General features: G+C 43.8%; 1 protein-coding gene across 4 annotated transcripts in view; it reads left to right on the top strand.

Moving 5' to 3' along the window:
• The window catches only part of LOC138304453 (histone-lysine N-methyltransferase, H3 lysine-36 specific-like), a 1084114-nt gene that overhangs the window by 200762 nt on the left and 857912 nt on the right, over positions 1-25440 (top strand). The window contains exons 1-2 of one of the 4 annotated variants that reach the window (XM_069244520.1): positions 14075-14152; positions 14726-15519. In XM_069244520.1, the coding sequence (XP_069100621.1) occupies positions 14743-15519 (777 nt within the window). In that variant the 5' untranslated portion in view covers positions 14075-14152; positions 14726-14742. Of the gene's footprint in view, positions 1-14074; positions 14153-14355; positions 14539-14725; positions 15520-15656; positions 15721-25440 lie in introns of those variants that run through there. The other 3 variants (XM_069244521.1, XM_069244523.1, XM_069244524.1) reach the window with 3 other exon arrangements.

The following is a 25440-nucleotide window of genomic DNA, read 5'->3' as shown; positions in this document are numbered from 1 at the left end:
GGGGCGGAGCCAGGCGGTGTGAGAGTTGCTCAGCGGGCAATCAGAAGGGATCGCGGACGCAGGCGTCTCCGATTCGTCACTGTAGGACGATGGCAACAGGCGCCCGGTTATATTTGTCAGTAGAGGGCTCTGCGCAGCCGTTGATTGGTTACGTCACTGGCGATGGTCGCGTCATCTTATTGGTCGTGTTCTAAATACCCATTGGTCCGGGTGTTTAACCTGTCTCCGCCTTTTTTCCGTACTATTTTCTGACAAGAGTTACGCGAGGGATAGGCCCAGAGCCCGAGAAAAGCTCATCGATAGCCAAGCCAGAACGGATGAAAGGCCCCGAAGGGCCCCTATGAGATAAGTGTGGTAGCTTGTTAATAGGACATCTCCGTGACAACAGAGAGGAGCTCTTAGTGATACATGTGTCTTTGGTCATAAGCAGCTTTGCCAGGTTTCCAAGGTCCATGCATGAGACCCCTACCGAAAAGAGGCAGGGGGGGCCTGCCTTGTTAAGTCCAGAGGTAATTTAAGGCTAAGACACAGATAATGTGCGTTTCTAATGGAGTGTTCTGCGAGAGTTTATAAGCGTGCCAGTTGCGCTAGTGAAAAGAACCCATTGCAGTGCCCTTAAGAAGTCACTGCTGCTGTGAAATTCGGCGCCCACACCTAGGAGAGAGCCTTCTCAAGTTTGACACCCTGTTGCAATCCAGCGGTGCGCCCCCATATTACCGTCCCAGCTAACGCGCAATGCAGAGTTCACTTATTGTGCTTTGAGACTGGCCCTGCGCTCTTGCATGACCCGAGCTGCTAATGTTGTTCGTGTTTTAATAGTGAACACATTGGGCAACATTACATGATTGACTACCCCATGCAATACTGTTAGCAGAGATCATCTCAGTGCATCAGGCTGGGTTTTCTACAGTAATTTAAGCAAGCTTTGGCAAAGCCAATAGGTTTCACATATGTAAGATCTGTTGGCTTTGTAAATTATTTTTAGTTTTGTGCAGCACCGTGAGCTGCTGTGCAACAAGGCTTACAGTAAAACAAAAGCATTATGTCACGGCTTGTATGGGGATGGAAGGGGCAAGCAACAGGAGGGAGGAGGGTGCGGGATAAGGCAACCCAGTGGACAGCAGGAGGGAGTGCCTGCCCAGGTCAGACAGGATTACTTTAGAAGCCACCCCAGAGTCAGAGGATGGTCAACTACTTTAGATGTCTTTTTCTCATCATCAGACGTCATCAAGCTCTTAAAGTCATCACCGGTGATTAGAAACTTGAGCCTGATGACTTGAGGATGACTTGAAAATGACTGATTACCTGACCTAGTGGGATGGTATCTGATGACAGAAGGATGATTTTAAAATTACTTCCTGAATACTTAACAAAATGAGATTGTCCCTGATGATCTGAGGATGATTTGAGAGTGATTATCTGATTACTTTCGTAGCACCACCATTACAACCAACTTAAACTATTCTTAATGATAAGAAGATGAAGTGTAAATTACTTCTAGTGCATTTCCACTACTTGGTTATCATTTTCGTTTGAAATGTTTAACTTTTTGGGTGATTTCAAAAGTAGTAACTTCTTACTGCTTAAAGGACACCATTTAGATATTACACAAGTTTGGTACTATATGCAAATAAGCTTACAATGTATTTCAGATGACTGTGTGTAGGTTAAATTAATGGGCAATGATTTTCCTTTCTTTTATTTTAACCCTTTTTTTATTGTTAACAAATGAAAGGAAATGCACAGTGTAAATGTGTTCAGTGTTAATGTTGTTAATACATAATATTAATAATGATGCATATGGTGCATTATATGCTGGGCCCCAGGAATTAGGCAGCAATGGGGTTGCACTGGAGGCATGCCAGATTAGCTGCCCAGGGATTCAAGTGGGGTGATTTTAATGCTCAGACTAATCAGCATTCACATTGTTCCCAACACATTTATCAAAGCATGTGTGGTTAGAAAAGCTGTTGTGAAGGTGCTCTTGGAAATGTGTCACTGTGAAATGAACTTTGCTCTCCCCTATGGAGTGACTGTTAGTGTTCATCATGTCTTGAATGGCACCTCCTTCCTTGGTACATTCATTCCCACTGAGGACAAACAGCTGTATGTCTATGTAGATAAGTATTAATGTACTTATATTATTTAAATGTATATATTCGGGGAGTGTGATTGATAGGCTGTTACCTATGGGTAAAAGGTTTACATTTTTTTTCTCCAGCATGGGCAAAGTTCTAGAAAGGTACTATTCTTATAACTTGTGAATAGTGCAATTGGAACATCACATTTTTGCTATGCACCAATACTGTCTATACGACAGTCACGGCCCGCGCGGAGCGGGGGGGGTTTAAATTAAATTAACATTTTTTTTAAAAACCACTTACTATACTGCCGAGCGCCACTCTGCTCCTCCATCTCCTCGCTGTAGGCAAGCACAGGATCGCAGCCGGCCCTTTGCCAGTCGTGACGCTGCTTAGAGCAGTGTTAGGATTGGCTGGGAGTGCCCAGCTAGGGCGATCCCAGGCAGACTGGGAGCCTGTGCAGGCTCTAAAGAGCCCTGTGCGCATGTGTTTGGTCGGCACGAGACGGCTGTCCAAACACATGCGCTCTGAAGGGGAGCGTGCACTCCCCTTCATTGCTCGTCACCCCCATAGCCTTGCCCCCTTTCCCCAAAAAATGATAATAAACTGTTTATTATCGATACTCAGACTTGGTGCCTTGTAAGTTTGATGTCATTTATAGATGCATCTCACAGTAATCATAAGTCATTGTAAAGAACCAAGAACATTAGTGATCTTGTTTTTTAAAGAAGGATGTTTGAGCATCAATGACCGTTTTCAGCAGGGCCATGATCTTTTTAGGTAGTCCTATGAGAAATGTAGTACCATAGTCCAAGCCTGGGAGAACTAATAATTGAACTGGTTTTATGAGGTATTTACAGTTATGAAATTGTTTAAGGTAGAAAGATCACCTTTTTTTATTACTGTTTGGTTCATTTGGGCTGCCATTTTTTTCTGGTTTTGTATGAGGTCTAGCCTAGTTGTACAATTTGAGACCGGAAATCAGCTCATTGAGTTGTTTGCCCAGTTCTCATTCATGTAGCAGTTTAGGTTTGTAAGAGAAGTAGAAATTCAGTTTTGAGTTCTGTGCAGTGGTGTAACATAAGCCCCTGAATTGCGGGTGGTCCCCGAGCTCCATGGGGCTTCCTCAGCAAAGTGGTAGGTAGTGGGCCAGGGAAGGTGCCTCCTATTGTACTTTGGAGGGGGCTCAAGTTTCATTTTGCCACTGGTTCCGCTATTGCATTTTAGCTAGTCAACAAAAGATTGAGTGGTCACAGAAAGAAGCCAGTTTAATATACAGCTTGACATCATCTGCTTAAGGATGGTACTGTTCTATTTCTGTTACTAGGGTCAGAGGTGTGCAACGTAGATTTTGAATAGGAAGGGAGCCAATACTGAGCTGTTGGAATACGGGAAGTTACAGGGCCAGGTTTGAAAAGACCTTGGTTTTCACACATTAGGATTAGTTCAAAAAGTAGGATTCAAATCTGTCAACTACAAGTTCATGCCTTTTTTGAGTGTATGTGGGAGGGTTTTATGTTTCACTTTGTTAGAATTGAGAAAACAATCTAACTGGATTAAAAGGTAGTCTTCAATATTCTCAAACATGTCTAATGTCATCCACTACAATTTCCTTGAATAGTCCGAAGCTATGGCCCCAGTGGAATCTTGATTTTTTTTTTTATCTTGGTTTAAAGTCACATTTGAGTTTATTTAAAATACTGCTGGAGTTTCGAAACCACTTGAAAATGTTGACCCTTTAGCACTACTACCATTTCTCATGGAAATATCAGTCTGTTGCCTTCTGACCCATTTAACTTTTTAACTGAGAGGTTTGAAGCGTACATTTTTTAAGGAGCTAGGAACTACCATGTTCAAGAGATGAGATGATGATTTTAAGACACTTTGAAATCAGAGTAGGATTATTTTCTAGCCACACTATGAGTAATTGGGTCAGTCTTGTCGAATGAGGGTTTTGTTATGTTAAATCTGTGTTTTGGAATCCTCTGATAATAGACTGAAATGAGTCATGAGGTGTCACTATCTTAGCCATAGAGGTGTCAGAGAGTTTGGTAGTGGAAAAGCCAAAGTTCCTTTCTGGTGAATGTATTTTATGATGTCAGAAATTTGTACCCATATCACATTCATCGGTCCTGGTCTGTTGTATAGTCACTTGTGAGTGTATGTCTCTTTCAGCATTTGAAAATGTGCTCTAGGTTTCTATTTTGCCTTTTTTCAACGTTTGGCTAAATAGTTTGCTTTGTTGTTTGAACATTTTTATTCTGCTCTTTTTGGTTCAAATGGGTGCTTCCTAAAGGCAGAAGTGGCTTTTGTTCGCCTCTGCCAATACCCTGAATGCCACTTGTTTTTTCTTCCCCATTTAGATGGCTGAGTACCATGTAGTGGATTTCTAGGTTATCTTTATTTTCAGTTTCAACTGGGCTACTGTGTCAATGTAGGGAATCTGCAACTAGATATTGTCCCTACCAGATAAGGCGTTACCTACGGTAAGTAACTTGTTCATTTGCTTCTTTCGTTTTGAGAATGCAAGTATACTTTGGCTTTCAATTCTCTTCTGTGGACCTCAGGTAGTTTAAGCTTTCTTGGTCTCTCACCGAAGACTCTTTCTTTGGTTAGGTAGTAGGTTTGACTTCTGAGTAAAAGGGATTACATTGAAAACTGACTTGTGACCATAAGTAAGCCATTGAAAATTAGAGAGTGTGGTTTGCCTGAGGGAATGTTGATGGTAACCATAATTGTTTTGGAAGGAGTTAATATTGTCGGTAGCCGGATGTTTCTGAATAACCCCATCGAAATTAAGGTTATTCAGAAAGAAAATCTCACTTTTCTTGTGTGGCTGGTTTGTGTTCACAGCGATCATATTTAATTTGTTTCTTTGTGTGCGACAATCTAGGGTTATATGATTTTGCACAAGTATGTCTGCTTGTAGCTATTGGAAAACTAACACAAAGAAGCATTTATTTTAAAATATTCCTTTGGTGTTCTTAAGAATTGGGGTGACATTGCTTGCTTACCCAGTACTGTCTTGGTTTACCATATCATGTCTAATGGGGAATGAAGTAAATTCATGTGAAGTTGAGGTGAGTCAGTGCACCTAGTTTCTTTAAGCTCCACTATATCTACTTTTCGTTTGATGTCTGTTATTTCTGTGCCCTCTTGCAATATTGAGAGGCTCTGCTGCACTGCAGGTTGAAGCCACTAGTTCTCTACTGCAGTCTATTCTAAACTGGGGTGGGTAGTGAGCTCATGTTTAATGAGTCGTGAACAATTCTAGCAATAAATGAAGATACTTTTCAATTCTGCATTTATCTTTTCACATTTGCTGTGCGTCAAATACCGAGGTCAAAAGTCAGGCTATGTTTTCTGTCAAATTGCTGCTTATTTTTTAACATGGGGATTGGTGTATACAAATAACTCTTGCTTTGCAGTCAGAGAAAGAAAAGTAACGTGAACTATGTGACAGTCTTGCTGGGGTACAGGAGGTGTAAAAGGAACGGCTGTAGGATGTTATTTTCTAACACTTACCTAAATGTAAATAGCTGTAAATTCAGCTGTTAGCAAAGCAAAAAACACGTTTTTGTTTTTTCCGAAGTGTGATGAAACAAAGATTTTAATAATATAAAAACAAATCCAGAAACTTGGTGACGCACAAATGATGAATACTCACTGAAACCCGGTTTCTACGCCCTTAATTTATTTGCAGTACAGTTTCGCAAATTAAGGGGCCATTACAGTGAAAAAAATGTTTTCTGTAAATGAGCGCGTCACCACAAAATGCTTTCGTTACATAAAACAATTTCCTGCCTTATGTCCATTAAAGTTGGGTGGGTTTCAGAAGTTTTCCATTCTAAAAAGTGGGTTGTTGTTATAAAAAGTTTGGAAAGCACTGCTGTACTGCAAGGTTTTGCAATGCAGCAGCAAGTATCACTGTGGACAGTGCATTGAGTCGCTGCAGTGGAGTTTAAGGGGCATAAAAGCTCTAAGAAGCCCATCTGTTATTGTATTGAGCAGTGATACACAGTGTGTGTCCAACAGTGGTGTAGCGTGAGGTTCCGCTTCACTGCTGCACAAGGATGTGCAGTGTAAAGCCTAAGAAAGGTGCAGTGCACGTGGTCGTGCTTTATTCGCGAGAGACACATGTGAAGTGAGACACTGATGTGTGGCATTGAGGATTTGCACTGTGTTGTGGGCTTCTTCCTGTGGTAAAAGCAAAGACAGTAATTCATAGTTTTAACAGTGCAATGCGGGTGTCCTAGCAGCAGTACAAAGGCTGATCTGGTGTTTAGTAAATTAGGGCCCTTCACGGTAGAATGAGGGTCATGTTATGGTATAGTTAACTGTATAGTTATGTTTTGAAGTGCTTTGGAGTTGCCTGTTAGTACAGTTGAAGATTTGGCAGAGTGTAAGAAACCTTACAGAGATACAGTGCCCTGTGACAGTGCTGATATACTTCAGCGCTCTGTAATGAGTCTGGCAACAGTGCACTTGGCCTAGTTGCATAACAGTGTGATTGTGTGGATATTGTATGAACAGTGTAGTAAAAATGATCGCAGTCTCTGTTCTTCTTTTCTAGATGACTTTAATTTACGTTGCAAGGGCATTTTTAGTACACGTCAAATACCGTCTCAGAATCACCACCCAACCTTCTATTCATCTACTATAACACTATGGAATGTTACAACATTCCACAATGCCCGCACCTATATTCTAACTCTTACTCATCACTACAAACAGCCAGGCTGCAATGCTAGGATTTGCGATGCAGTGATGGAAGTGTGGTTGTGCAGTGTGAAAGCGTTCAGCAATGCCAGTGTGTAGTGATACTCTTGAAGGCAATGAAGTTTCCAGGAAGCGGCTTTATTTAGCAGAAGCCGTAAGTACAAAGTGTTTACAGCACACGTATGTCACCTTCCTCCCACTTCCAACCGTCACCAAATGCCTCCGAATTGACCTACTCCTGAATTCCACAACATTCACCATTGTTACCTACACAGTATTCTGTTGTTAAGGTAACACTTACAGTAACACACACAACACAGTGTCACCCCACTCCAGCAACAACATGTTGAGTGACTGTAGAGTAGGAGATCGTAGGCAATTTCTTCTTAAATAAGATGAAGCACAAAGTTGGAAGAAATATGTAGATTTATTCAAAGGTCCACGACAGGCGCAGGCACGTACGCACAGGACAGAGATCTCTCGTACGAATGCCAGCCAGGGTATCTAAAGCTCTAGAACTCAAACAAGGTTTCATTTAACTTAACGGTGAAAGAACTTGGAAATAACAAATATAAACACAGAGTAATAAACATAGAAGAAATAAAACCTCACAAGTGATAAACAACACATAATAAAACTTGTACATAAACATATACCATACTACATCATCTTCCCTCCTTACAATGGAAACAAACAAATAAAATTAAATCTCAACCTAATATGTAATCATTAAACTTGGATGGAATTTTGACAAGTCTGTGACTACGCGTATGCACTGGTTCCGCAGCTAAAGATGTTGCAGAGGCATCATCACCAGGGTTCTCCATAGAATTACGTTCTTCGTGACTTGTTCCACTGTTCTCTATTTCTTTCATCCTCGTGCTTTCGATGAATGTACTATCCAAACTGGCATCTTCCCTCCCTTCATATATTTTCCGGAAAATATTTATTTGTGATAAAGATATAGGAACCACACAGTTCCTGTTCCACCATCCTTTACCCTCCAGCAAGACAGACGTTTTAGTAACTTTAATCACTTTAACCGGGATAGAAAATCTTGATTCTCCCTTACATGTTTTATGGGGTTTCTTGATGAGAACCCAATCATCTACTTTAAGTATAACATCCTTCACATTTCTTTTGACATCATAATAATATTTCTGCATGCTCTGTTTCTCACTTACTTTTTGTCTTAACTCTTCAATATCTACATTCACATCCTTTTTACTTAACAAAGTCATCCAGGACGGTACTAACTGAGATCTAGATTCTCTACCTCTAAGAAGAATAAAAGGAGAAAAACCAGTAGTAGAGTGAGGTGTATTCAAATATGCCCATACTTTTTCATTCAAAAATTCTCTCACATCAGAATTGGTTGCAATAGCAGTTTGAATGCCTTGCTTCAGGAAGCGATTAGCCCGCTCAACTAAACCATTAGAGGATGGACTATACAAAGCCACTCGTGAATGTCTAATGTTAAACTTTTTCATAAAGTTCTCCATTTTGGTTGATGTAAAATGTACACCATTATCAGTGACAATTATAGAGGAAGCACCCTCCAAACTGAAAACACGAGACAAGAACGCAATTACTGAGTCTGTGTCAGCATGTTCAACAAACTCATAATATATCCATTTAGAATAATAGTCTATGGCAACAATTAAGTACCTCATGTCCTTGGGTAACAAGTGGAAAGGACCTGAAAAATCCATAGCTAAACTTTCCCAAGCATTATTGGGAAGAGGAATGTTATACAGAGGTTTGGTATGGCACTTTCAGTGTTTATCAGACACCACACAATAGGTACATTTATTAATAAAATCAGTCACATGCTTATCAAGACCAGACCACCAATACTTCTCTTTAAGCCTCCTATAAGTAGCTGAAATGCCAAGATGACCCTCATGTGCTGCCTTTATCAATCTGGATCTCAAGTCACTCGGAGGAACACAAACAGAACCTCTCATGCATATACCATTTTCACAAGACAGTTCAGCTGCCACCTGACAATATGTATTCAGTTCACTGCCATACTTTCTTTGATTAGGCCAACCATGCTTGATATGGTGCATTACTTCTGACAAGAGCGTATCATTAGACATAGCTAAATTCCATTCCTGCTCATTAAACAAACCATCTGATGCTGATAGAACGTCAAGTGTACCAATTACACATTCAATGTCCTCATTAATGGGAGTCTCTCGAGAAATCGTCAGAGGTAAACGTGAAAGACAATCAGCTCTAACATTCTTTCCACCAGATAGATACTTCACATCCAAATTGTATTCCTGTAACTTTGAAAGTAACCTTACCAGTCTGGCAGAAGCTTTTCCAAGACCATTGCCATCCAAAAGGAAGACAAGAGGTTTGTGATCAGTAAATAGAGTACAACGAGTGCCCCAAATGTATGTTTTGAATTTATGCACAGCCCAAGTACAAGCTAGAGCCTCTCTTTCAATGTTGCTATAATTACTCACTGCCTCAGAAAGAGCTCTGGACGCAAAAGCAACTGTATGTTCCTGTCCATTAACCCATTGACCAAACACCGCACCTAAACCCTTCAAACTGGCATCCACCGTAATGAAAGAGTTTGCTGAGGGTATAAAAGATTTCAAAGCTGGAGCAGACAAAACAATTTGCTTGATAGCTGCAAACGCACCACTGGCTTGATCATCCCAGACAAACTTACTACCCTTCCTCAACAAGGACCTGAGAGGTTGTACTATCATGGCATAACCATCAACAAATCGCAAGTAATACTCGCATAAACCGAGAAATGAACGGAGTTCGTCCTTGTTAGTGGGAGAAGGAGCATCCTTGATAGCCTCCAAATTCCCCTGTTTAGGTCTAATGCCTTCCGCAGAAATTGTATGACCCAGATATTCAACACTTTTCACCATAAATTTACATTTCTCACCTTTTATGATCATACCGTGGTTTTCAAGAATGGAAAAATATTTGTTAAGTAGAATTTTATGCTCTTCAATACTCTCAGTGTGTATTAAGATGTCATCTTGAAACGCACACACATTTTTAAGATGACCAAATAGAGAATCCATTATTTTTTTAAATGCGCTCGCTGCAGACGCCAAACCAAAAGGCAACCTGAGATACTTGAAAGCGCCAAAAGGGGTTACAAATGTGGTGAGTTCTTGAGAACACTCACTAAGAGCAATTTGATGATACGCCGAACGTAAATCTATAGTTGAAATTTTTTTTGAGATGCCCAAACTAGAAATTAATTCTTGTATACGTGGAAGAGGATGACAGTCTACAATAATATTCTTATTCAGAGACCTGAGGTCCACACATAGTCTTAAATCACCATTCCTTTTCTTTGTGAGTACAACCGGCGAAACCCACTCTGACGAATCTGTGGGGGCTATGATGCAATCTTCATCTAATTTGTCCAGCAAGTCCTTCAATTGTCCCCTCACAGATATAGGAACAGGTCTGACTTTATGTGAAATAGGTATGGCACCATCTTTAACTCTAATGCAATGTTCAAAACCCTTAACTGTGCCCACTTTGTCTGCAAATACTTTGGGAAACTTCGCTATAAATGGTGCAGCATCAAAATCTGCGGAAATATTACACACACTACATTCATCACATCCAGGACGAAGAATAATACCCAATTTAGCTAGATCCTTCCATCCAACAATGTCTCTGCCATTCAATGCCACATAGATTGTAGTCACAATGCACCTTCCTAATATAGACAAAGTAGCAGAAAAACATCCTAGAAGATCAATATCATGATCACCAAAGGCCTTTGGACTTATGTTTGCTTGTTGTAACATTTTTGATGCTGGCCAAAATTTACGATAAGTCACATCAGCTAATATAGTAATAGGTGCACCTGAATCTGCCATGACTAAAATTTCTTTGGTGTCTATAATTGCCTGACAAATTGGTCCTTTGATGCTCATAACCTCTCTTCCTCTGCGAAGAGAAACATCAACCGTCAGAACAAGGTTGGAAATTTCTTCGTACATTCTTGAACTGCATTTTCATCCTGTGAATAGATATTGTTAACTTTCACTCTCATACCACTATTGATTTGCTTGGGATTACGATTAAATTGCCTGCAAACAGCTTGAAAATGACCAATTTTTTGGCATTTTAAACATCTCTTACCTAAAGCAGGACAAGACTGGCTATTACTAATGTGACTACGTGAGCCACACCGGAAACAAGACAAATAATTTCTACTCTGTTTTGCTACTCTTTCTTTAACATAACAAACATCTGCATCATCAAGTACTTGGTTAATACTAGTTTGTTCATTTTGCCCACATACAATTTTGGATGTAACAATAGACCTTTCAACGGCCTTAGCTATATCAATAGTTTCATCCAAAGAAGGATTGCGACATGCCAACAAGCGTTCCTGAACTTTTCTTGAATGACAATGGAACACAAACTGATCTCTGATATGTACATCCACATCAATACCAAAATCACATTTTGCCGCAAGCACACGCAAATTGGCAACATACTCATCTACTGATTCATCTACAGTTTGCTTGCACATTGCAAAGTTAAATCTTTCGAGTAACACATTTGATTCGTCAGAAAATTGTTTCTTAATTCTTTCTTTTCCTTCGACATATACATTCCACACCATATTATCACCACTCCCGGAAGGAGAAGAAACAGGAGGCAGATTATCAAACACACGTTGTCCAGCCACACCAAGATGATTGAAGAGAAGAGCAAATTTCCTTGCAGGTGAAAAGTCATTGGCATCAATTGCAGTCAAATAGTTTTCAAAAATTCTTAACCACTCAGTCCATTTGATATCCGGCTTCCCTCCTTTAGGTAGAAATGGTGGTGGCTGAACAACTAACTGATTTGAAGCCATGCTGTTACATATACTGCCCCAGAGATAAAATAAAACTGTATACGTTATGTAAACAAAAAAGTTAACCGTTGTAAAAGTACTGTAAATTGTTACCGCTGTTTCCGATAAATCACTGGAAAATAAAATAAGCTCCTCAGTAAATTCCGTATACGCCTCCGGTAAGCGCGTGTAACAAATTTAGCAGCTGCTAAATACACGCTCAACAGGATGAACATATACGCGTGCGGTCAACAGTGCATATGCCATGCTAAAATGTTGACAAAACACGGACAGCGAGACACACTCCACGTCCTCGCATACACAGCGTGGTATCCTAGCAACCGAGACGCTGTGGACGTCACAAGCGTCACAACTAGGGGCGTGCGCCGTAACGTGGCGTTGTACTGCGCTCAAGGCAGTGCTCGCGGTCCAAAACAACGAATGCTGCTGTGCTGCACGCGTCTACAGTTGTGCGCTCGAGACAGCGCTCACGATCCAAAGCAACGGCCAACGGTAGAGTAAAATCTTCGGTTCAATATCCATAGAAGCAAATAGAGTCCTCACATAGTCTCCAGCGTACCGTCAACACCAGGAAAACAGGAATCTCGGCCATACGACGAGAATAAATTCTTGTAGGCAAAACAAAACGAGTGCTGGTCGGCGGACCCGTAGATACCTTCAAGTAAACACGACTCCACCCCACTCCTGGTACCAAATGTAGAGTAGGAGATCGTAGGCAATTTCTTCTTAAATAAGTTGAAGCACAAAGTTGGAAGAAATATGTAGATTTATTCAAAGGTCCACGACAGGCACAGGCACGTACGCACAGGACAGAGATCTCTCGTACGAATGCCAGCCAGGGTATCTAAAGCTCTAGAACTCAAACAAGGTTCCATTTAACTTAACGGTGAAAGAACTTGCAAATAACAAATATAAACACAGAGTAATAAACAAAGAAGAAATAAAACCTCACAAGTGATAAACAACACATAATAAAACTTGTACATAAACATATACATACTACTGTGACGTTCCTTGTTACATTACAGTGTAAGGAGCCCTGCTATGGTGCTTTGTGGTCTGCAGTACAGTATAAATTGATGTTCAGCAGTACATTGTTGGAGGCCCTCCAGCAGGGTGCAGATTGGAGTGTGCTGCAGTTTGCTTCTGTGATGTGTGGTGACCACTGGCAATGCAGTTACACTGCAGCACCGTTTTTTTCAGTGCAGTGAGGGGCTGGTGCACTACACAGTATGAAGATGTGCGGTGAAAGGTGCCACTAGGTGGCTTTGACGTCGCACCACTGTATTGGTACCTCGTGCTGCAGATTAGCAGTGGCTTACTATAAGCTTACAGCTTTCTTGCTCACATTTCAGTGAAAAAAACTCTTCTTGCACTCCTGCATGGCCTCTTACACAGAAGTTTCAGATGTCCTTCTGGGGAATGTTTTGCAGTGTAAAGGGACCTTGTGTATATTGTGCATGCCCTAGCAACGTTGCAGTGAAAGAATCAAGTACAGCAACGTTTTGCAGTGATGTTGTAAGGTGAAAGGAGTGGTTTGGCAGCAGTGCAGTGAGGTTTTGCGGTGCAGTTAGCAGATTATACACCTATAACGGTAGTATTGCTAAATAGGGCAGTGCAGAGTGTCTCAACATTAGCAGTGCAGAGAGGTTTTGCAGTTTGATAAATGCTCCAGCAACATAGCGTTACACCATGTTGCAATAAATGACTGTAAAGAACTGAAATGAAGTGTGAGGTATTATCATACTGCCATAAGATTTGCAGTCTCTTTAGAGGCACTCTTAGAGTGCAGTCTGAGACTGGACCTTCAGCAGGGGAATGTGAGACGCTAAATTAAAACATTTTGCATTGGGGTGGGGGTCGTCTTGCGTACAAACCTCTCTAGATACCTCTTGAGGCGGTGGCTGGTAGAGATCTGGAAGCAGTGCAGTGCAAGAGTTGCAAGTGCAAACCGGTGAATTTTTGCTGGGCAGCTAGATTTTAATGCAGTCGGACTCAGTTTCTGGTGGCAGCGCAGTGAGGTTTACCAGGACTCTGGGAATGTTTAGTTCTATAATCTTCGGAGCAGTATAGTAGCGTGGACGCTGATGCAGTGATGGAGTTTTCAGTGCAGTGTGAGGGGCCTGAATGCAGTGCGAGGCACTACTGCTGCACAGTAAGACGTCTTGCAGTCGCGTAAGAGGCCCAGCTGCAGTGGTATGAGGCTGCAGAAGGACGTTTTAAGAGGCCCTACTGCTGCTGCCCTCTGTGCTAGTTACTGTCTCGGTGCATCTCACTCGTACTGCGCCCCTCAAGGTGCGGCCGACCGGGCAGGTGATCCCTGGGCCGCTCTCCCGGGCTGACCCCCCTCCCCCCGCCTTCCCTCTCTCCGCCCCCCATTCGGGTTAATTCAGTTCACTGGCAGAGGCTGAGGAGGAGGCCGCAGAGCACCCTGCACAACGTACCCCGGCCTGGAGGGGCGGTGTGCAGAGAGGCAGCCGGCACGGTGGGGAAATCTCGAGGGAGGGGGTACCATGTGCAGTGTAATGCCACCGCCAAGGAGGGGCCGGCTGCAAGCCCGCGCGTACACGGGCCTTGCACGGAGTCCCCTTGTCTGGAGGTGTAGTGTGACGGGGAGACGTTCCGGGGAGGGGAGAAGTAGAGTGCGATAAGGGCACCCCGAGGGAGCGCCCCCCTCCCCCCACACACAATCCAAAGACCTTCGAGATGAAGGGGGTGTTTGCAACGAGCCACACCGGGCCGTGCAGTGGCTGTGCGCTGCCGGGTGGGGACATGTGTACAGCGCAGCCTCGGCTACTGAGCACAGCTGCCCGCATCCTGCAGCCAGGGGGGGTGATTGCACGGCATGGTGGAGTCAGCTGGTCTCACTAGGTGCTACTCTGCTCCTTCCCGTGATATAATTTTGCCCCCCAGGCGCCGACCCCACGCCCCGTTTCTCTGCATGCCCCCTATGTTGTATGCCCGCACGCAACACTCTGGCCAAGCAGGCCAGGCCTGCTGCGCCGGCTGCCATCTTGGTTGAGCCTTTTGTAACGCTGTGTTTGTCTCTCTCTACCAGGTGGATGTCTGCGCAGCATGGACCAGGCCTACGAGCTGCCTACCCGGAACAGCGTGCTGGTGTTGGTGGGAAGCGGCGCCCCCCACGGGAAGGACTCTCCAGAAACCCTCAATGGATGTCTGGCCGAGCCCCCCAGGCCTGCCCAGGGACAGGACCCCGCCTCTTGCTACATCCCGCTCCGCAGACTGCAGGACCTTGCCTCCATGATCAGCGGGGACAGTCTGAACCCCCCCGGGGATGGTGTTGAGTTCGGACCCCAGGACCCCACCAACCACTGCACTTTGGAATTACTTGAATCGGCAGTACTGTGTGCCAGCCGGGCCCTTCCGTGCCCCCTCCCCCCCGAGGTCACCCTCAAGATGTCAAAGGCTGTCAGAAACGGGTTGCTGCTGCACGTGGAGCCGTTGGGCGCTGCAGCGGACATGCCCGACCGTGCAGGCACCGCTGAGAAAGGAACCTTCATCACGAAAGCTCCCAAAGCAAGGAAACCGAGAACTAAACACAAACACCCACAGGGCACCGACGCAGGGGCAGCGCAAGTGGGCACTGAACTGAACACTTCTCCCCTAAACGGGACTGCCACAGACCCTCTCCTTCACCCTGCAGGAGGCCCCTGTTTGGTGGATAACGCTCTGGCAGATTGCATCCCCTTAGACGTGCCTATGGCGCCCTCTGTTCCGTTTTCGCCAAACAGAGACAACCCTCAGGACCACGGAGATCCTGACCCTCTGATGTCCTCTCCCGAGAACCAGGTCGTCATCAGCAGCCCCACGTCTACCACAGTAGTGCAATTTGTAAGCGATTTTTGGTACACAATTAACGTTGGTGGCTGGGAGCTAGCTTGAATGGGAGTTTGTGAATATGCTTCATGTCAAAGAGCGCAGCCACTCATAGTGCGTGCAGGCCAGAGTGGGCGGGCACTTGTACTTCAGTCGCTTCCTGTGGGATCTGTAGGATTTCCGAAACCACCGTCTAAGTAGATATCTCTCCTTAAGGTACCTTTTAGTAATGCTTGTATTCTGAAGTGAACACTAAACGCAGTGCCCCCCCACCCCCCACCCCCCTAATGTGACATCCTTGCGCAAAAAGGGTTTAGCAAGTAGCTCTTTTCTCGTCAATTTTCTATGGTTTTTTTTTTTTTTTTGCCTTTTATCGCAAGAGACGTTTTAGCAGCCCCCCTAAGTTTAGGAACCATAGTGAATATTTTCTGTTCTAAAATGTGGACAACAGGCAGATTTATAGTTCTAAATAAATAATATTTTTGGCGCATTTGAAGAATTACGGTAGCCTACTTTGGTATCATTTGAGACGTGCGCATAGTTTAACAAATTTACTTGAGGGTCATAATGCGTATAAATGACCTGCCCTATCTGAGGATTAATTTAGTTGGGAATCTTTGGATTTGTGAACGAAGTGCAAAATACTCCAGTGGAGAATCCACCAAAAGAGTTACCTTGTATTTTTCCCGATGCCGTGTGTTCCGTTGCTCTCGAGCTAGTTTCGTGTCATACAAGTGACAACTTCATCGGTTTTACTATGCAATTGGTGTAGGTGATGCCAACAGGAAATTACCTGACTTTCACTTAAGTTAGGCGATTCACGTAAATACCAATTCTAAATTAAAAGCCCCATCTTTGGGGTGGGTGCCTGATGGCATGTGGGCTAATATCAACACTGAGTTATTTAAGGGGATATTTTTTTTTTACTAGTCATGTATGCCACGTGTTGAGGCCCTGGCTCCCCGCTTGCCTGCCATAAGCACGGAGAATTGTGACAGGCAGTATGCGACTGTGTCTGTTGGCATGTCAGATATGCCCTGGTCAGAGTTACGTTTCCGGTGTCTTGGAAGGGAAGCAGTTGGCCCTTAACATGAATATTCTTTATTCACGACGTTATCGGACCAAGAGACTCCCCTCTCCCTCGTGTTACAGTTGAGCTGCTGTATTTGTGTTGAGGGTCACCACCTAGCAAAGTGCGCTCGACCCCAGAAGGGATGCTTTTAATTCAGTATTGAGCGGCCTGTGTTTCACTTTGTTGCTGTTGGATTACCGCCTCATTTTGTATTTTGCCAATTTTATATAGTTTAGTTTGTCTGATTTAGTGTGCAGTACAAAAAATGCCCAACGACCATGCACAGTTCTGCCTCTCTTGTGCCCTCCTGTCGTGCTTTCACATGAAATAATCTGCACATTCACAGAGGCATTCTGAGGTGCATTTTATCATAACGTAGTTTATTGAAGCTTAGTCTATACGACCAGAGCGTGGTTATCCCTTAGCCAGTCAGCGGCCAACTGACATCCTTGGAATGCAGGCTCTGCAGCTGGAGCCTAGAACACAACAATGCTCCATGTAGATTCACCATGGCAGAGCTAGTAAGTTTATAACAGGAACGTACACTGATATTAAAAACACTCGTGCTATTGAGTGTCTCCACTTTATAAGTTGCTTTTCCAGGCAAAAGGAGACGTGTAAGGCCACACTGAAGCAAATCCTAAAATAAAGTAAGGTGAATATTAGATCCACCCATTTCAATGCATCTTTGACCCTTCTTTCACTTCTGCTTATATCGTGATAAGGTGTACACTAATCTAAGCCACATTTGAAATCCTGCTCCTCCGTATTAATTTGTTATACAACAACCCTCGTATACACTCGACATAGACTTATGCCTATATATCTGTAGCACCTTTGTATCTTATTTGTGTATTTGTCACTTTGTCCATTTCAAATCATATAACTTTTGCCTATGCCCAGAGCTCCATGATCTTTAATTGCTCATGTAGCCGCACCAATTTATGATCGATCACCATGATTGTATTTAATATATAGAGATCAGTTTTTTTTTAACATAACTATGCCTTAACTGAGCTCCAAATGCATTCATTGAATGTACATTTATTTCACATGGAAGCTTTAAAAATCTAACATGGAGCCCAGCCCTCTGGGATTATGTTGGCCACCGCTCTACAGTTTAGACTCCCCATTAAAACATAGGCTTATTGTCCCTCTTCAGTGTATATTTGTGTCTGATAACCTAATTATAACATTCAGTGAGAAACGTTGTTAAAAGGTATTTTTTAAGTTCTCAAAAGACAGAAATAATTGTTAAACAAGAATCTCTCTTTGATAATTGAAGTAGCATGGAAAAGTGCAGCACCACCGTGCAGTTCTAAATCTCAAGTTCCAGAGGGTCATAAAATAACCTTTTAGTGCCATAAACTGACAGTCACCATTCGTGCGCTCTAAGAGATCATGCCTGCCGTGGCCTACGCTTTCAGTAAAAACACTGTAATTCAAAGGTTTGATTCCTTAACCTAGATGTATGTATACATAGCAATTGGTAATGAGAGGAAGCATTTTGAAGATATCACATTCAATTCTTGCAAGGAAAACCAAGGGCGCAATAATTATTGGGATGCCATGAAACATTGTAGCGTGAGTAAGTGGTCTAGATTAGAGAAACTTCAAGTCGTTCATGCCGTTGTTGTTTTTTTTTTTCTTGTACAGAAAAGCCCCCGAAGAAACTTTTCTCAAGTAACTCACCGAAATTGGGTGGCATGCTTCGCAAAGCATGTCACACGCTGAGAGATTTTTCCCCCCCCCAGCTACACTGTCTCATTCTATCCAAGTAATTTTTATGTGGTTAGTAAATACAATGACCATCAGTTAAGTCAGGGGTGATGTGATGTCATGTCACCCAAATGTCATTGTTGTCAGTTGTGATCTGTGACATGTGAGGTCATGAGTAGTGCAACGAGGTACAGTTATGATGCTTTGCGCACCTTAACTGACACATGTAAGTCTTTTTAGTTTTTTACATCGTAACCATTACAGCTACAGTGTAAGGCAAGTTTTTCCTATTACCTTTTTTTTTTTTTTTTTTTTTTTTTTACAAAAGTTTTTTTTAATCAGCGATTTTTCTAAAAATATTGTTAAGAAATATACATTGTCTCCATTATGGAATGCAGTGTGTTTGTAGCTACTTAACGCAGTGATGCATATATTTTTCAGGAGGACATGAAGTATTCTGTGTGTGTGTGTGTGTGTGTGTGTGTGTGTGTGTGTGTGTGTATATATATATATATCATTTGTAAAGGTCAAACCTAGCCTTAAAGCAATGGAGCGCTGTTAAAAGGTAAAGTCAGACATACAGTCAGCTGTTTTTTTTCTTCTTTGGGAGCAGAAGTGCAGTATTACCGCATTAGGATGTAGTGTTCCTTAGAGAGGTGCATCTTCAACTCTTTCCTAAATTAGAACAGCTTTGGGATGGTCTTGATGGACATAGGAATGTGTTTCAGATCTTGGTACATAGATGGAAAAGACCCGGTCCCTCGTTTTTCCTTTTTAAATTTTTTTTTATATAACTTTTTTACACTTCTTAGTCTCCAGTCCGATGCTGTCCTGGTTGCTTGTGGCCGACAGCCATCAGAGATGGTAAACCTGTCTGCAAGATATGAGCAGGAGTACCAGTTGTCTGCTTTATAGATGATACAGCTGCTCTTAAAGATGGTGCAGGCTGACTGGGGGAGCCAGTGAATTTTAATCAATATGGGGGTGATGTGATCATATTTCCTCTGGCGCTGGATGAGATGTGCTGCAGTGTGTTGATTGCCTTAAAAGGGGCAAATGTGGTGTCTGGGAGGTCTTGCAGCAGAGCATTACCACCTTCCAGATGTGAGAGTACAAGGGCGTGGACAGCAGTTTTGAAGTAATTTTCTGGAATAAATTGTTTCAGTTTCTTTAGAAGAGGGAGATTGTACCAGACAATCTTTGTTTTTGGTACCGTGTTCCTTGAGAATGAGGTTGGTTTCCAGGGTGTATCCAGGTGATTTAGCATGTGGTGAAAATTTGTTTCAGAATCCAGCAGTTTATGCCATTCTGCAAATTTTATATTATTTCTAGGGTGTGTTTTGGCCACTACGCTCTTCTTGCTATAAATGGCCTCAATGTTTACCTGCAGAGATGAGAGTGATAGGGATGCCCCAAAGTTGGTGAACTTGAGGATTCCAGCCCTCAAGTTTGCCGATGACACTCTCCTCCTCTCTAAGTCCCCTATGGGCCTACAAAGGCTTTTGAATAGCTTTGAGATTTTTTTTTATAGATCTGAGTTTGGAAATCAGTGTTGGAAAGATATTATTATATATATGTAATGGCATGTGTAGCTGAAAATACACATGCTATGCATTATTCCGCCATGTAGTGTCGGGCTCGGAGTGTTGAGGTGTTTTTCTTCGAAGAAGTCTTTTCGGAGTCATGGGATCAAGTGACTCCTCCTCGGTCATACTGCGCATGGGCATCGACTCCGTTGTTAGATTGTTTTCTTTCCGCTGTCTGGTTCATACTGGTTTCCTTTCGCTCCAAGATTTTGAATTGGAAACTTTCGAAAAGTCCCTTAATAGTCGGTATTGTTTCGATCCTATTTCCACCTCGCCTCGATCCAATAGTACAGTCGTAAGCTAGATTTCACCCTTCTGGGCGCTTGCATTAGACTCTGGCCTACCGCAAAGGAGCTTAATGGATCGGACTCCATTTCGATTTTGTTCTAGGTGCCACGCAAAATTTCCCTACACAGACCAACCCCTTGTTTATAATCTGTGTCTTTCTCCTGGTGACAAAGAAGAAGATTGTGAGATCTGTCGATCGTTTCGATCCAAGAAGACCCTGCGTGATCAGAGAGCCAGAAGATTGGAAATGGCGTAGAAGAGTATGGAACATCTCAACATCCTGGAGGAAGAACCGGCGCAGACAGCGGTCTCCATCAGAGACACCGACTCCAAACAAGAATCGGAAGAAGATAGGCCTATCACTGCTGGACAGCACGTGAGTAAGTCTGCCCCTATGCCTAAATATAAAAAACCATCAGAGGCCTTGGGTACACCACTGCCAGAGAGCCATGGTTCGATTTGAAAAAATAATCTCATTGACAGACCTTCGCGTTCTGCGCCGAAAAAGGCTACTCCTCTGTCGGTATCGGAGCCGAGTAAATCCAGGAAGAGTTCTGCTTCGGACTCGAGCAAGCGTCCTGACTCCTCTGAGTCGAAGCCTCAACGCCCTGCTTCAGAGCCAAAACAACCGGCTCCATTTTCGGGACCTAAAAAGCTTCCATCTTCGGAACCGAAAAAATCTTCTTATTCAGAAGAGCAAGGACTTTCGAGCTATCTTAAACAGAGCTCAAAATCAATGTATGAACAATCTTTTTTGTTAAACTGTTTTTATTAGAATTTTTATGATACGACAAAGTATGCAAGCCAGATTACAGATGGTGTCATGTAACTCACAGTATGCTTCGGCTTCCCCATCCCTCCCTGACCATGTCGTATCACAACAATTAGGAGAGAAGCAAACATTATAACATGCATGACACCACCTGTAGTTGGCATAGTAGTTCACAGAATCAGTGATACAGTGTGCAAAGGAAGAAACAAAACTAGTGTTCTATCCCTCTCAGCGCAGACAACGAGGACTGAAAGGATTGCAGCCATGGAGTCGACTCTCGAAACCCCGATGCCTCACACCCAGCCATACCCGTCTACCCTCCCCATGTTATGGCCCCTACACATGGAAAAGATGCAGAGCCCCAAGGCGTGGGCTACAGGCTGTGAGAGGTAAGTCCTTTGAGAGGAACTGCACCAGGGGATCCCAAATGTAGTCAAAGCTTCTTCTAGATTTGTCCATTTTATCTGCTAAACGTTCCATGGCGAGGCCACGCCATAACCTGGTATACCACAATGCTGTTGGAGGTGGGTCCGCTTTTTTTCAAAATGAGGCCAATGCCATCTTGGCAGCCTCTAATGTTAGCCACATAATGGAACGATCTTGCGTTTAATGTTGCAGTTCTGGGGCGCTCAGGCCCAGCAGAATATGTGCTGGAGATGTCGGTATGGTGTAGTCCAGAATCTTTTTTAAATGTGATAAGATTTCGTTCCAGTAAGGGCGGATAGCAGGGCAGTGCCACCAGATTTGCCTGAAATCCTCCAACATACCACAGCCCCGCCAGCACCTGTCGGACACCTGAGGATATATTTTCTTTAAGTTTCTCTCATTAGAGGTCCCAGTTGTAAAATATCTTATAGTGGGGGGGGGGAATGTTATACACGCGTTGCGCCTAAGCCAATAGTTTGTACAGTGTGGCGAAACTACACCTCGCCACACCTCCCTGCTGAACAAACCTCTCAATATGGAGAAGATCCCCGGTGGCCATCATTCGCACGTGAGGCTGAGTAACTCAATGGATAAATTGAGTATAATGGAGGTATTCAGATTGGGGCAGTTAATAGTCCCTACAGCAGTTGTCAAATGCACATATATGTTCCTCATAATACTGATCTGCAATCCGCAGACAACCTCCCTCCCTCCACCTATCAAATGGACCTGGAGAAATCCACGGAGGAAAGGCCATATTATAGTGTATGGGGGGTATGTGGTGGGGGAAAATTTGTAATCTCATAGGCTCTTGTCACTGTGTCCCACACCTTAAGGTTGGTAGCGGTGAGGGTACTGAGGTATGCATTCTTTGGATGTGCCCCTTTGGGCTTCCAAAGTACATCCCATAATGTCCGCCCCGTCACTGCCCTGTCCATGTAGAGCCACAACTTGTCCGACTCTCAGAGTGACCACTCAGCAATGACACGGAGTTGGGTCGCCCTATAATACATGAGGCGATCTGGGAGTGCCAAAGTGCCCCTGTTTCTTGAGCACATAAGCTATTTATTGGAAAGCCTGGCTCTAGTTCCTTGCCATATAAACCAAGTGAACATTGTACGCGTCTGTAAAAAAAAAACAAAAAAAAAAAACAAAGTCTTTAGGAATGTCGATGGGCAGGCTTTGGAACAGATATAAGAAGCGTGGGAATACCGTCATATTAATGATATTGATACAACCCAACCATGTAAGCCAGAGCAACAACCATCTTTTAAATTCCGCTCGCAAGGTCCTAATAAGGGGTGGATAGTTGGCTCTAAACAGGTTGGCAACCTAGGTGTGGGCTTGACTCCCAGGTATGTAATTATTTTGGCCCAAACAAATGGAGACGTGGATGCTATCACTCCCATCTCAGCAGAGGGTATTGTCAAATGAAGGATATATGATTTCCCGTTGTTCAACTTAAAGCCCGCCACCTGTTCATAAAGAGCCATCTCCTCTAGGATTGTCAGCGGGGTCGTACGTGGTTCAGTAACAAAAAGCAAAATATCATCGGCAAACACGGACATTTTATGGTGGTCGAGGCCAAACTGGATTCCCTGACAGTCCGGACAAGCACTAATCCTTGCCGCCAGAGGTTCCACACTAAGTGCAAAAAGCAAAGGGGAAAGAGGACATCCCTGCCTCATTCCCAAAGACAAGTAAAAAAAAATTGTATACCATCCTGTTTACCAGTATTCGTGACCGGTGACCCGAGTAGTTGCTCATCACCATTGCTATGAACTGTTCCCCCTAACCCAAAGCGCTGGAGAGTCGCCACCAGGAAGGACCACTCCACCCTATCGAATGCTTTTTTGGCTTTGAGCGTCAGTAGCAGCGCGGGTACCTGTTTCTTTGTTACTTTTTCCATCTTGTAAATGACTCTTCTCAAATTATCGTGCGTTTGCCGGCCCTTGATCATGATGAATCAGATCCGGCAGCACCTCCTCAAGTCTCCGGGCTAGGATTTTGGAATATAGTTTTGCATTGAGATTGAGTAGGGCGATAGGCCTATAAGAGACACAGAGCTGAGGGTCCTTCCCCGCTATGGGAATTAGTGTGATCAGGGCTTCTACAATAGTAGAGGATAGTGCATCCTCCGTTCTTACATAATTGAACAGGTCAGTAAGGTGTTGTTAGATCTGCACTAAAGGATTTGTATAAATGCGCAGTGTACCCATCGGGACCGGGCGCTTTGCGTAGTGGAAGAGAGTCGATGGCCGCCTGATCTTCATCCATTGTTAACGGAGCCGCCAGGACGTCATTATTATCCCGGGAAACCTGCGGAAGGTGGGTGTGTAATAGGTAGCTCTCTTGAGCGAGGGTGTTTGGCTTATCTGATTGATATAATCGGGTATAGAACTCCCTAAAAGCTCACGCTTTCTCCTCATCGGAATAATGTTCCCCTGTCTCATCATTCACTTGAGCTATATAGTCCTTAGCTTGTTTAGCGCGTAATTGCCTAGCAAGGAGTGTGCCTATTTTATTGCCTTTTTCATAATGAGTTTTCTGAAGTCTCAACAGTGCAATTTCTACTCTATTCTTATATATGGATTGCAATTTGCCTTAAATGGAAGTCACCTTCCCCTGGGCCTGCCAGGTAGGGGAGAGCTTATGGGGCCTCTTCAGCTACCTTCAGTTTGCTCTCTAAAACCTGTCTTTCTTCAGATTTTAACTGATATAGCAAAGATGCTAATGAGATGCATGTGCCCCTAATGACACCCTTGAAGCGTCCCGGGTAGTGGTGGGGGAGGGGGGATAGTGTCCACCGCTTTACTATTCTGGAAAAATTCTTTAGTAGCTCTCCCCGAGTCGTCTTGGGTCATGGATTAAAATGTTTGGGAAGTACCACCGCCTGACTTTCGAGCGCGCGAGGGACCATTCCAGACCCAATTCCACCGAGGCATGGTCAGATATAATAATCGGATGAATAGTTGCCGATCGGAGAGTCTGGCGAAGGGGTCGACTCAAAAATATACAATCCATCCTTGAATAGGATCTGAGAGAGTGGGAGAAGAAAGTGTAGTCCTTCACCGTGGGATTAAGGGTACGCCAAGAGTCAGAGACCTAGCCTGTTGAGGTCCGTTGTAACTGATTTTGCTAAAACACTTGTAAGCTTTCTCTGGGGATGGGTTTTGTCCCGAGCGGCATCCCAAATTCAAGTTAAATTCACCCAATACCACTATCTCTCCCTCCACAAAGCCCTCGAGCCCTTCCAGGAAGATCAAGAGAAACTGCGTTTGTCCACTGTTGGGAGCATATAGAGTAGCCACCGTACAACCCCGACTGCCCCCCTCAGACTGCCCTTGACCATTAGAAATCTACCATCCTTATCCTGTTTCGTCCCGGAAATCTGAATCTGGAAGTGTATGGACCTGTGGAACAGGAGGCCGACCGCACAATGCTTTGTTGACGCTGAAGCAGTGCTTACCTGTGGGTACTGTTTGTGGTGTTATTGATGTCCCTCTCCCTTCTTAAGATGTGTTTCCTGCAAGGCCACAATATCATAGTGGTGATCATCAAAGAACTTTCTCAACTGCGACCGCTCATTGGGTGAGTTCAGCCGCTTAACATTCCATGATAGCAAATCTAACATCTTACCGTTGTGACCAAAATTCCCTCGCCTGAGCACCTCCCTTTGGCTGCCATTCGGACCACTTCCATACCCAGCCCTCCCAGGCGGACCTCCCATGTTAAGTAGAGGCAACAAACGGTAACCAAACATAGAATAAAGTTCAGAACAAAAAAAAACCCATAAACAACAGGTCGCTGGTTCTCAAACCTTTCTGTGATCTTCATGGCAGAGACGGGGTATTCATCCGCTGCCACCCCCACCAGACCGCTTAAGAAAGCCATGGCAATGTCCTATGTGGGGTCCTCCACTATTGCTCGCCTGTGGTGTGATGGGGACCACGCCCAAACTGTTCTTCTGGTGGTCGTTACTGTCTCCAACCAAAATGCCCTGGGCTCCCCCCATTGGGGGATTCCCCCCCCCCCCCCAGGCACATTGAGAGCTCCCTTGAGGCCACCACCCG

The sequence above is a fragment of the Pleurodeles waltl genome, chromosome 7 (genome assembly GCF_031143425.1).
Source record: "Pleurodeles waltl isolate 20211129_DDA chromosome 7, aPleWal1.hap1.20221129, whole genome shotgun sequence".
Taxonomy (NCBI): Eukaryota; Metazoa; Chordata; class Amphibia; order Caudata; family Salamandridae; genus Pleurodeles; species Pleurodeles waltl.
This window is presented reverse-complemented; position numbering and strand designations above follow the sequence as displayed.